At 46.1% G+C, this 13,295-nt stretch overlaps 2 protein-coding genes and 1 pseudogene across 4 annotated transcripts in view; 2 read left to right on the top strand and 1 right to left on the bottom strand.

The window, feature by feature from the left end:
• LOC139052117 (uncharacterized) overlaps positions 1-1,563 on the top strand; it is a 131,363-nt gene extending 129,800 nt beyond the window's left edge. For all 3 annotated transcript variants that reach the window (XR_011509716.1, XR_011509715.1, XR_011509714.1), the window contains one exon: positions 149-1,563. The gene's annotated coding sequence lies outside the window, so the exon portion shown is untranslated. The remainder of the gene's footprint in view (positions 1-148) is intronic.
• A 4,053-nt stretch (positions 1,564-5,616) lies between these two features.
• On the top strand, positions 5,617-8,896 carry LOC139052180 (putative nuclease HARBI1). Its single transcript, XM_070529256.1, has 5 exons — positions 5,617-5,681; positions 6,825-7,026; positions 7,086-7,228; positions 7,817-7,985; positions 8,282-8,896. Exons 1-5 carry the CDS (start codon positions 5,617-5,619, stop codon positions 8,894-8,896), a joined length of 1,194 nt encoding a protein of 397 aa, XP_070385357.1.
• Positions 8,897-9,342: 446 nt separating this feature from the next.
• On the bottom strand, positions 9,343-12,180 carry LOC139052116 (uncharacterized; annotated as a pseudogene).
• Between the last annotated feature and the right edge of the window lie 1,115 nt (positions 12,181-13,295).

Raw genomic sequence — 13,295 nt, 5'->3', positions numbered from 1 at the left:
AGATTAAAATGTTAGACTTGCAAGCAACAGGTACAACAATGCTGAGGTCACTTCATGGTCACCTACAGCTGTTGCAACTGGTTTTGGCAAATCATTTCTGCATAGACCAACTGATCTTGTGAGTAACACAACTGCAACGTATGTGCAGGACCGCAATCCACAACTTGGAGCAACTGATGTCGACCGATGTTGTCGTCGACATCACAACAAGCTTGGGGGCGGCTAAAAGCCACGGCACTGTATAAAGAAAAAAGTAAGAGATTTATATGACTACAGGTAGCACCAAGACTGCATTTGGATGACAACACGTGGACAGACATAAGACATCATCTGATCGCAGCTGCTCCACAGAGCGCATTTGCCAGGTACATGATGGCAGGCGCTTGCAATGGAGCAAGGACCTAGATGATTCAAACCTGATCTGTAATTCAGGCATGGAGCCCAGTCCCCTGATAGAGCACATCGCTGCAATTCAACAAGCACAGAAGTACAAAGAACTACTCTTTCACCACGTTGCATTCCAATAGTGGAACTGCATGCGAATCAAGAAATTTACCCTGAAAGACCTGAATGAGGCAGAGATGTCATTTTATGATAAATTCATTAATGTCACACAAGCTGCAGCTGTGACAATGCGTTGAAAAAGCTGGGCAAGACAGCCCAAAGTGGCAACGAGAGCGGCTGCTCCTAATCAAAGGAAGCAAGTGCCACACACTCTTCAGGTTCGTGCCACATGAAGAGTGCACACCGGGCCGCGCACGCTGCAGCTCTTTCCACGCCTTTGCCTGAACCCACTGTCGTTTCCTCTTCCTGGGCCCCTGCCGCCTTTCCACATTCGACGTCGCCCCCTATGGATAGGGCCGAGACATGGCACCGCGCACAGTGCTACCACCGCAACGTTCTCCAGCATTTGGCCAACCCTGAGAAACTATATCGCCACCCACCCAGCACATTTCGCAGGATAGAGTGGTTCTTCTTCACTGAGCGCAGACCGGCCAGCTTCTGTCACCAGCAAGGCTACACCTCATAAGCCCGCACACACACCCGAGCTCTAAGTGCCCGGCATGCCCGGCCAGAGGTACGGCCGAATATCTGTGGAGCTGCTCTGCCTTTGAAGCGGTCCGAGAAAAGATACTACACTCCCTGGGCGGGAACCGACGTCGCACCCTGCAGGAGTGGCTCGACCCGCCATTGCACATCGGGCCCAAGGACTCACTGCAGCTTTGGCGTGCTTTTTTGGACTTTTTCAGGGAAAAGAAAAGGCCTGGCCACCTCGTTGCAGAGCCGACCTCGGGACCACTCCATCTCGAGAAAGAAAGAGCACCTGTCCCCCTGCCCCTCCCCCATAGAGCACCCCTTTTCTGCCGCAAGGCTTCGCCTATTAAATGCAGAAATAAAGACGTTTTAAAAAAAAAGGACTGTACATGGGAGAAGAAAATCTTCAAGATGCTTGCAACAAAATTTTAAGGCAATGAGGCAACTAGGCATGGCAAAGCATGCGAAAAACTTGCACTAGATGAGTATGCCTTGCACACTGGCAACGTGGCCGCAAAACTTGGCCTCTTCATCAACCCTGCTGTGCCGTGGTTGGGCTTTAGCCCAGATGGCGCCGCATATTGAAATGGTGAGCCAACGCTTCTGCTGGAAGTGAAAATCCCTTTGCTAGGGAAAACAGAGAGCATCGAAAACCTTGCATTGCTGAAGAAAGTGCCATGCATAATGTGTGATGGTGAAAAGTACACCTTGCGTCTTACGCACAGTTATTACATTCAGATACAACTTGGACTATTTCTCTTGCAACTAGAAGAAACCGTTTTAATTGTATACAGTGATGCACAATCACTGATGGTGCCAGTGAAAAAGTATATGGCTTTTGTTGATACACTCATCCAGCGTCTTCAGTTTGTTTATTTTACACATTATTTGCCAGAACTCTCTGAATTTCTGAAATGAGAACTGCCTTCAAGGAGTGTAAACAGTATTCTATTTCTCAATGCACTGTTGTTGTGACTGCCTATTTACCTATATTGTGTACATAAATGTCATTTTTCACATATGTGTATTTCTTGCAACATCAGTAAGTGACATTACTTTTAGTATGGTAGGGATTGCTGAAAACTCGTTGAAAACGTGTGACTCTCATGTCATTACACTGCTGCTCCGCGATGTGAGAAAGGAGCAGACACTGAGTCAGGTATTTATTGCCTTTATATTTGCCTCTTAGGCAACCATTGCTGCCTGCATAAAATATCGTGACTGTGATCAAGCAAGTGAATGGAACTCCTGCTTATCTGTACAAAGCAGTACGTAAAGATAGCATAGCAAAGTGCCAGCCCCAGAATTAGTTGGACCACCTGAGGATCTTTAATGTGCACAGACATCGGCAGCACCTGGTAATTATTGCATTTGCCTACGTCGAAATGCACCCACAGTGGCCTGAACCTTTCAGGACTTAAAGGATGAATACCATACTGAGTAAACAACACACCAGCCAGAACGAGAGTTTTCGGGCAGACACTTTCCTTGCTTCCTGTCCCCATTACTGCTGGAAATAATGACACTGTAAACATAGCCGGTGCGTGAAGAAATATGGGAATACTTATGTCGCTACCTGCCACAAGTAAACAAAGCGAAATACATAGAGATGGCCGAGAGTATCGCGCCGGTACAGTTAAATACGATACAGTGCGAGTTCACTTGTATCCATGGTGCATGAATCATAGCATTATCCTGCACATCGCTAGGGAAATTCACCCCCCCCCTTTCGCATCAAGCTGCAGTTGGTACACCTCATGACATGACATGACAAGAACTTTATTTAATGAGTCCTGAGGGACTGAGACCTCGGGGAGCCAAACCGAAGGCTCCCGAAGATCAAGTCGGTGGCTCCGCCCACGATGGAACCGGGAGATCAAGTCCCGCGGCAATGTCGTGGGCCCTCTGGACAGCCTGGAGTTGAATGTTGAGATTGCTGCTCTTGAGAGAGTCCTGCCATTGTTCTTTCGTGATGGGTGGAGAGGCGTTAAGGGCTGGGCACAGCCAGAGCATGTGGTCAAAGGAGCATGAGTCATGGCCACATTTGGGGCACGACTGTGAGTGTTCAGGATCTATCCTGTGAAGAGACCGAGGAGTGGGATATGTACGGGTTTGCAGGAGTCTTAGTGTGGTAGCCTGAGGTTTGTTCAATTTGGGGTGAGGGGGTGGAAATGTCCTCCTGCCTAGTCGATAATGGTAAACAATTTCGTGGAATGTACTTAATGGATCTTTGTGGATGTTTACCTCGTTCCAAGCCTGGCTACCCGCGACAGCGCGGTGCGTGAAATCGCGCGCTCTCCGGTTTGCCTGCTCCTTAGGATTACATCCAAGCGGGTTAATTGAGCTGTCTAGATGGGCTGGGAACCACGAGATTTGGTATCCTTCTTCGGTACTCTCCCTAGTCCTTTGAAGTGCTTTGATCACAATACTGCACGCCTGTTCAGATATGAGGGCGGACGAAAAGGATCTAACCGTTGTGCGCGAGTCCGAGACCTCAACTAAAATTATGTTCTTTTGCGTAATGCGCACTTGCAGATGCGCTTTCCCCATCCCGCTTGTCTGCGCTCAGCTAGCTATGTTAATGGCAGCATGTTGCCTGTTAGATACAGAAATTAATCCAAACACAAGGCAAATAAGAATGACAGCATAAAAACGCAGAAATTGGCACATGATCTTGGGAAAAACAAAAACCTCCCAACTGTTCAATGGCTTTAATACAATACGAGGTGCCAATCTAGCGAAAAAGCCCAAAACGAAAGAAAGCTCTACAAATAATGGCGAAAAGCACACAGTCACAACATATCGATAGAAAATTCACACATGCACACATAGGTAACAAAACAATGAAAATATGTGCAACGCTCTCAGTCATTCACTGACAATCTTTGAGATAAATCATCAATTATGATAAGTGAAGCAGTTCCAAAGCATGAGTAAATGGGAACGTAACTACCATTAAAGCTGTCTACTACATGTTTCCGCTTCATCCACTGCTGCAATGGTCAAGTGATTTGCGTATTCATCTCGCATGCGTGAGGTATGGGATTTGATCCCCAGTGCTGGCCATGTATCCACCCGGGAAACTATGGGTACAAGCTTTCCCCTTGCCTGTTGCTCGGCTTTATTGGGATGAAATGCTTAGAAAATGGGTCTAAGACACTCTATCTAGAGTAATGAAAACAAAAGCGTGCCTTAGGACTCTTTGCTCTTAGCTGCGCTTGCGCCGTAAAAAAATACCAATTGGGAAGCTCATGGGAACAAGGCTGTCACAGCTAAGACAAGATAGAGTAAACTGGCGCAGTATGGGAGAGTTCACATCCTGCGGTATCCGTAGCTACCACGAGGTAACTAAGGTAAGTGCTGCATGGCACTGCCCACCGACTTGCTTAAGTAATATTCTTGCAGAAAACTGAGAAAGAGGGATGTGCAGGATGTCACCAACTGGTGAAAGTGTCAACCCTGACCTGCATTCGGACGGGGAAGCACGTGGAATATCAACATTAGCAGAACATATGCCGGAACTGTTCATAAAACAGGAAGCCCGAGTGTAACCTATGACCTTGCCAAACACAGAAAGTAGATGTTGTTTGCCCTCTCTTTCATGAGACTAGGAAAAAGGGACCATTAGCACTGCCTCGCAAAGGCATGTTGCTGTTGAATGACGCACAGTCACCATTACCTGACAAGGGATACACTGCCAGCCTGCATACCACTTGTCATAGCCTTGCTGCCGAAAATCACAGACCACAGTGCTGAAACCTTGTGTCTGACAACACAGACGCAGAGAGACTAATAATTCCGGCTATTGTCACCATTACCTCATCAGCTACTCCTAGCATCTCCCACGGCATTGGGCCTTTCAACATTTTGAAGAACTGCAGTCGCTGTATGGCTCTCTCCACATGCACCCTTGCCCTTGCAATATTAACAGTTTTCATGGCGTCGTCCAGGGTAAACTACTCATGCTTCCTCAGAAAGGGTGGTTGAATTACGCCAATTTCAATCTTGGCCCATTGAGTGTCTATATTGAAGGCTTTGTCCACCATTACATCATCTTTGAGTGGCTCTAGCTTACATAGGATGTGGGAGTCCTCTACACAGGCTTTGTCAGATGCTCAGCCTCCGAAGGTATCACTCACAAAGGTTATTAGAGCACCTGGAGACACCCCGATCAATACCTTAAGTCTGTGGACACATTTATAATGTCAGTACGTGAGCATGCAGCACGAAGCACACTGTGACTTTTCCACTTCAATCTCGGTGCAATCAAGCACAGTCCTCACGTCTCTGCAATCAGCAAAACACTGAGGCTCATTAATTACGTCTCACCTCTTCTTTGCTTGGTCAAGGTATTGCTGCCTCCTGCTGCCAAGGGCCTTATGGTTCCATAAAAATATCTGTGAACACTACTCTCGGATACATCAAGCAATATTGCAAGGCACTTAAATGAGAGAAATGTCTTGAGGCGGACAAAGAGAAGTACGGCACGCTCCAAGACACTCCTCTCACTTTTCAGCATATCAATTTTTCTTACAACTTCTGTTATGTGCATGAACATGTTCATTGTCTCTACGCCTGTGAATGCCTTCACCGAGGAATGTGTCGTCATTAAGTCCTGAAGCGCGGGCTTCTTGGCTGGTGCTGTGTCCTTGTTCACCTGCACTGCCTTGTGAACCCCAGGTGGCTTGCCCTGAGACAACAGGACAAGGGCCTGTGCAACCAACTACTGTTCTAGGTTCGCCCCTTCGACAGGGTGTGTGCCCAGTGCGAGCACAGCTTCTGTTGCGTCCATCCCCGTCGGCACATCTTCAGTACCACTGATGGCATTGGATGCAAGCTGCCCTTGCACCTGCGAAAAAATACATCGTATAAGGCGTGACTAGAAGCTGAAATCTGCGGTAAAAGAAAAGGACCCAAGATTTTTTTAAGCCACCGTAATGGGGCTCCTCTAGCATCTGTAAATGCCCCGTTTCAGAGGGGTGGGACAGGAGTTTTTCTGCCATTTAAAAGATAACTTCTTTAAGGCAGCTAAATGCACCAGCCATGCAGCAATGCCCAGTAGACTGTCCTGAGCTCTCAACATTTACCAAAGGGTGTATCTCAATTGATAACACCAGAAATAGTGGCTTCTCAAAAGATATCACTTGTAAAGAGTCAAATGTCTAGCGAGCAAATGAAGTTGTATGAGGAGCAACGGACCGATCTATAATGCATAATACAACACATGAATAAATGCGAACTCTTCTGTTTGTAATAAGCAATCTATGTAAAATAAATAATTCGACTTTAATGCTGTAGGTGCACTGCTTTCACTATTTTCGACCTTGAGAACAGAAATTCCGTTTCAAGCTTCCACACACTAATGGCGAATTCCATTGGGAGAACAGGAGCACTCAAAAGCATGCTGAAAGTGCTCTTTCTAGGCGCGGCGTGTTTCATTGGTCGAAGAGGAGTGGGAGCGCCGTCATTCAGTGGTAGAACAAGAGCCGTTTCGCTGCGCCGAGCGCAGCCGGGAGCAGTCTGCACTGCTCTCGCCTGAAAAGCGGAGTACCGAGGAAGTCACGTGATCCAAACCGTCATATCCTCCTCATTTTGCTTCAGCCGGCGAACGCGGCAGCAATGGCGGCAGCCAAGCGTAGGCACTGTTTTGGCCCCAGTGACTTTTACGTCGTTAATATGAACGGGATTAACGATTCAGCGAGAGATACCAACATTTCTAGTACCCCTTGCTTCTCTTGGGATGCGCGGGAAGCAGTGACAGCAAAGCGTCTTCGCCTTGCTGATGTGCTCGAGACGCTCGACGCTGACAGCAGCGACAGCATCTGGAGCTCAACTTCGGATTCGAGTTGTAGTTCTACGGACGACACTAGTAGCGATGATGACTACGAAGTGTACGCGGCGATCTCTCAAGAGCTATTTTCGTTGCCGGAGGAAAGACCAAAAGTGGACTCGTACATTGGAACGACTGTCTCTTCATACTCCGACGAGGAGGTGCGTTGTTCAGCTTCCGAGGGAAGTCAGATCGTTAGAGTGCCCGTTTTTCTTTCTAGTTCAAAAGAAATTTCCGCATCACGCGGCCAGTGGCGGACCTCCTGGCAGCCGAATTCGCCAATTCACCTCACGGCCCTAAGAAGAGCGATCGCGGTGGCCTGCCTGCGAAGTCACCTGAAGAACACATTCTGTCCTTTCTGTGGTGAGTTATGTGGGATAATCGATATTAGCAATTGTTTTTTTCTTCTGTTTGGATGATAGGAACATGACAGGTTGCAAGAAATATGCTGCACAGGAAGGTGCAACTTTCAGGTTGTTATATTACACGCGGCATGCCGCTAACGGGCGTCAAAGGTATAACAGTTAAAATGGGATGTGATGTGCTTTTCTTTTTGTTTCGTGCACCACCAGACTGAAGCAAACAAGCTCGCCGTCAATTACTTGTAACTAGGTGCAGTAGCAAAGCAGAATTCAAGATGACTGTTCAAGACACTCTTTCAAACTATTGCCCATAAAACAGTTGTATCAGCATTGCAAGCAGGCTATTCCTAGTGACATGCATATACTTCATTTGCACCATTCTAATTTTAATATGCAATATAATAAAATTTATTGATTGGCTTAGCTAACAGCGTGATTCGTCACGCATATCGAGCTCTTATAGTAATCGAGCTGTACATGTTGAATTGCATTTTCTGTCTTAGGCGTTTTTTCAATCCGCCCAAAACAAACATGCTACTCCGTTCCGCTGTACTATATTTTTTTTTCAAAACATGTCCCTTCTTCTCAGGTATGCAGCCAACAAGGCATGCATTAGGGACGTTGCTGGCCGCTTCGAAGTTGCAGAAAGCACCCACCAAAGAATGATGAGCCGAGTAACCTTGTTCCTCCTCGACATTGCACCCAGTGTCATCAAGTTCCCTAGTGACCTGCACAAGCTCGCCACTGATATTGAGCAGGTGACCAAGCTTTTAATACATAATTTAGCATGTGCTAAATCGTTTGTAACCATTCTGCAACTAAACAATTTGCATCATGTTCTGTGATGTGCCCATGTAATACTATATCTATTGTTTGACAGCACATAAGTGCCTGCCTATCGCAATACTCACTGCTTAATGAAAGGAGACGCTCCCTCTGATAAATTTGCACTCTTCTTGGAGTTGAAATTTAGCGATTTTTCGAGTAGCTTTGATCAATTCGAGTGCAAGCCACATTTAACGATGTATGTACGTGCTTTGTCTTTAATTTGAAGGTATCAAGATTCCCAGACACAATTGGATGCGTTGACGGCAGCTACATATCCATCAGATGTCCAGCTGGCAAAGTTCGCTCTGTTTGCATAAACAGACACCACAGCTTATCTTTGACCCTTCAAGGCATATGCGACAAGAAGAGATTTCTTGATGTCAACACGGGTGCCCCAAGTAAAATGCATGATTCTAGAATTTGCAGGAGGCCAAGGGTTGCCAGTGTGCTGCGACAATTGTGCTCGAGCGTGTACCACATAGTAGGTGATGCAGCCTACCTTTTCAGAGAGTACCTCTTGACACCGATTCGGGACTACGGAAACCTGGACTGCAGCGATAGGACCTTCAATGCAAGACTGTCAGGAACAAGGGTCCTGATTGAGAATGCCTTCGGAGATCTAAAGAATCGCTTCAGGCAAGTGCACTGGTTTGACATGGGGACAGTAGACAATATGTCTAAGTTTATTATCTCGTGCTGCGCGCTTCACAATCTCTGTATCGAGCGGGAAGATTTGCCGGAGAACTTGTCACGAGACATGTCTCTCAGCCTACCAACACCAAACGACAATGACTCTATGCTTCCAGCAACTCAACAAAGCAGCGGCAGCAGTGGATCTTAGCAAGATAGCCTACTACGTGCCTTGGCTGGTATCAAGAGAGCTCACTTGATGGTGAAGATGGGACTGCGGAGACCGCAACCATGAACTGTGGAAATTACATGACTGTGAACAAATGTACACGGACCAGAGGCTCGCTGAGAAAAACCTGTGAAATTTACCACCATAGCAGAAAAAAAAGGCAGAGTCACTGGTCTATTTACTTTTGTCCAGTGTAGTGCCTTGTTTCTGTGCCTAAATAGTAACAACAAATATACATTGACACCAAGCAATCCAGTTGTAGACATATTTAGGACTAGCACATAACGCGCAATTCAAAAGCATAAGCAGCAGGACAACCCGCAATTTCTTGCATATTGTCCTATCGCTTCTTGCTTGCTTTGCCGTCTCTCTTACTACTCCTGAATATGAAATATTTTATTGCTGAAGACCAAAGGCTTGACGCAGGATTTCCATTCGCTCATCGTGCATCTTGCGCCGCTCTTCAAGAAGTGCCTGTCACTCAACCTGCCTTTGAGCTCTGCGATTTTCTTTCTCGGCATCTCTGGCTGCTTTCCGACACTCACGCTCTTTATTAATAGCCCTCATTTCAGAAAAAAACAGTTGCATGTGTTGCAAGCGTGTAGTGTTTGCACGCGGTTTCACACCAGCATTTGGTGACTGGCTTTCATTTTTCTCAATGCCATCCGCATTTGGTGAGACTAGTGCTGGAGATTCCGCCGAGTCCTTGAAAATAACCCCCGAGGCATCTCTTTGCACTTCTGGTTCAATGCTATCGTCAATAGTTTCTATTTTACGCATCTCGTCGTCAAATGGCACAGGAGTCGGTGATGCCCCAGATCTGCTGTTGTCCGAGGCAGCCTTGCGACGTCTGATCACAGTTTTGTACCGCTTCTCACCCTGCTCTGCTGTTTTTTGATGCCAAGTACAGCTTCAACGTCCATGGATATCTGCTTGAAAGCCTGTTTTTTGTTTTTAAATTTCTTGAACGGACCAATCTGCGGGAAGTGTTTGCAGTAATACTCTAGCAGCAGCTTAGTCTGTCCCTCGGTCCACTCAGCAGCTGGAATAAAAATAAATCTTAGACAGTGAATAGAAACGCCAAACGCTGAGGCGCTCACCACCACCTCCTCTCCTGGTGCCCGATGGTCTGGCCAGAGCTGGTGCCTTCCCGTCACTTGATGCAGGTGCAGTGGCTGACAAGCTTCTAGGCAGAATTGCATCTCTACCACCTATAATGACGAAAGAACAGTAAATGTAGGGCTTAAGGAAAAAGTAATAATACTTACCACTCCCAGCTCCAATGCACGGTGATCCAGCCTCCATGCCCCCTCCATCACTTACTGGCATATGCACATCGGCAGCCGAGCTGGTAGGAAGCACTGCAGAGGCTTTCGCACAGGTTGGAAAGGTATTCATTCATTCACATAACATAAAACAGGCCCGTAAGTGGCGAGGCAATTTACGCTTAAAGACAATGTCATATAAGTTTGGATATCAGACAGAAAAGGAGTTTAGTAACCTGCATTAAGCTGTGTGACATATTGCACAAATCATTAATAATTAAAAAAACACTCGCGACATGTAACATTTCTCATGTGCGTGATACCTAAAGTTGCTTGAAAACAACGATAAAACCTTCATTGTCTCACCTGTGATGCTGATCTCTAGCATCATCAGGCTTGTTTGCTTTTGTGTAGCATAAGAGGACAGAACAGCCGCTGAAATGAGTATAAACATTACTGAGTGTCTTCGCAGTTAATTTTTTTAAAGCCACAGCTACCAAGTATACAGGTTGAAAATGCCTAGTAGCTTTACTACATCACCTTCACAGCAATACTTCTTTTCGTTTACAACATTTACTGCAGTCGCTCGTAGCTGGCTTTGTGCGAGGTAAAGCAGCAAAAAACAGCAGCCTAGGAAATGTGCCTTTCGGCTCGTACACATGACATCGGCATGTGTTCGAGCTTTAGTCACAGGCACCTACACTGGTAAAGCTCGTATAGCAGCTAGTTGAACTGCATCGATAAAAATAACCTTGCATTTTTTTACTAAGTGTACGTCAGTAGATGTTGGTGGCTGTTACACGGCATCAGCTAGACCTATCTTGCGAATTCATAAGTTAGCTGAAAACGTCATACGAAGAATGGAAAAAAGACGAGAGTCCTAAAGTTCGCCACATACAACGCAGAATTGTTTCTGAGAAGTTTACAAATTTTTGTGTCTGCATGTCGACGTACCTGAGGCAGCCCTTGTTGAGAAACCCACTGTAGACAATCGCACACAAAAGAACCACAGACACACGATAATATGAGTGAATACACAAAACACATCTATATCAAAATAGATCCTTTCCCCCAAATACAGCATCAGAGAACAATGTTAAAGTAACGAACAATTAAATATTCAAAATTCTTCAAGAAACTGCACTATTGCGCATGCTGCTCTATGTTGCAAGTGTTCTGATGGCCATATACCCAGTATTTTATCTAGTTATATTAGTTTTACATTCAGTGCATGAATATTCGAAAAAAGCATGTTAGGGTTAGTCATTATTTTTTGCAGTGTAACAGCATACGTTCTGCGTCTTCTCCAGCCTCCTCACAAGAGCACAAAGCGCTGTTAGTTATTTCTGCCTTGTGCAAGAATAATTTAGTATCGGGTGTACTGTTTAGCGATACAGAACCGGAGGAAAAACAAACACACGCATTTACAAACATCTCTACGGCATATTCCTGGGAGAACGCACATTTGCGCTGTGGTCTGTATATGATAAATTTAATTATTGGTGCGAAGTTCTGTTCCGTGTTGCACAGCGTGTAATCATTCTGTAGCCGTTTACTAAGCGTATCCATAGAAATCAAGGGTACGTTGAGTCTGAATTGATCCACAATTACAAATGCAGGTGAATCTGAAGATGGAACAAGGTATTAGTCTCGGAATAGCTCGCGTCTTAATTTATGCTGGCAGCCGATACAATGTGGAAACTGTAATATTTACGGTCAGATAAATATTTCTTCAATCCACGGTGCTTCGCTTGCATGCATTATACAACTGAGCTGGGGTACCTATAGGCACAATCATTAAACGCATGGCCGCTAGCGCTAGAAAGTGCGGCGTGCTGCATGTCGACGAAGGCGTGCGCAAATACAAAGCCATGAAATGAATTTCGCCTTACCTTCGGTTGAAGACGGCGACTTCCCCTGAATAATAGAAAGCAGGATGCGCTGAGCTTCAGAATCCCTTTCGGATAATCTTGCAGGCGGAAACGTTGCGGGATGCGTCGGCGTTGCACAAATGCACGTTGTACGCTGCGGCGAACCGGTGAACGTCCGACGACCACAACACGGTTACACGTGTTTTGCCGCTCTCCCGCAGAGAATGCTGGGACGTCGATTGCTTGTGCCACGTGGTACATTTCTCCTCACACGTCCCCCTCCCACCTGCTCTCCGGATCAACGCCGCATTCCAGTGGCGGGTCGAGTGTTCCTGCTCTCACTGCACTGCCACCCTACTCCGCACTGCTCGGCCTTCTACTCCTGTTCTCCCAATGGAATTCGCCGTAAGTTCTCTACTGATGTTCTCTGTTCTGCTACTGATGAAGACGCTGAGCTTGTCGCTTCCGCGCCTGTGAGTTGCTGTTTTGTCCCCTGCAGATCTGAAACATGCACATGCCATAATGTGGCATTACTGATTAAGGCTTGTCTCATGCAAGGATTGTATGCATTTGTAACTGCCACAATCGTGGACATCCAATGCACCCACCAGCACAAATAGCGCATACCATCAACTTGCATAATGTGTGCAGTAACTACAGATGAGGTTGTGACACCATAGCTTTGCTAAAATGCATGCATGAAGCGATGAAACATTCTAATACCAATCAGCAGCCTCTACCACTGGAGATAAGTTTCCTTAAAAGGGTTCATAAAGGGTTTCACATAATGATGCGATGCACCACAGCGTCATAAACTAGTCTTCAAGTGAACGTGTGCCGGTATGTAAACTTGCCGTCTCTTCCAATTGAAAGCAAATTCTTCGCGAAAAAAAATGTTGCATATGTGTAGCAGGAAAGGAAACATACTTGCTAGTGCCCTTGGCGACGCTCGGCTGGCACTTTCAGCAGATGCCTGCTTTGAAGCTGAGTCTTCCCTTTCTTGGCTCCGAATAGGCGGGCACCTTGATTGACTGGCAGTCCTCTTCAGCTGCTTCCGTGATGGTGTCCAAACCTCTGGTGCTTGAAAAACCATGGATTGGATCTTTGAAATCTTCCGAAACCACATCACCCGATCGCTACCACATAAGCTCCTAATATAAGCTAGGTAGAAGACATTGTTGCGAAAATTTAAAAAAATTTGCAAAACCATTACAAAACCACTTTCAGATTATGAGGCACGCCGTA

The sequence above is a fragment of the Dermacentor albipictus genome, unplaced genomic scaffold, assembly GCF_038994185.2.
Source record: "Dermacentor albipictus isolate Rhodes 1998 colony unplaced genomic scaffold, USDA_Dalb.pri_finalv2 scaffold_19, whole genome shotgun sequence".
In the NCBI taxonomy this organism is placed as follows: Eukaryota; Metazoa; Arthropoda; class Arachnida; order Ixodida; family Ixodidae; genus Dermacentor; species Dermacentor albipictus.
This window is presented reverse-complemented; position numbering and strand designations above follow the sequence as displayed.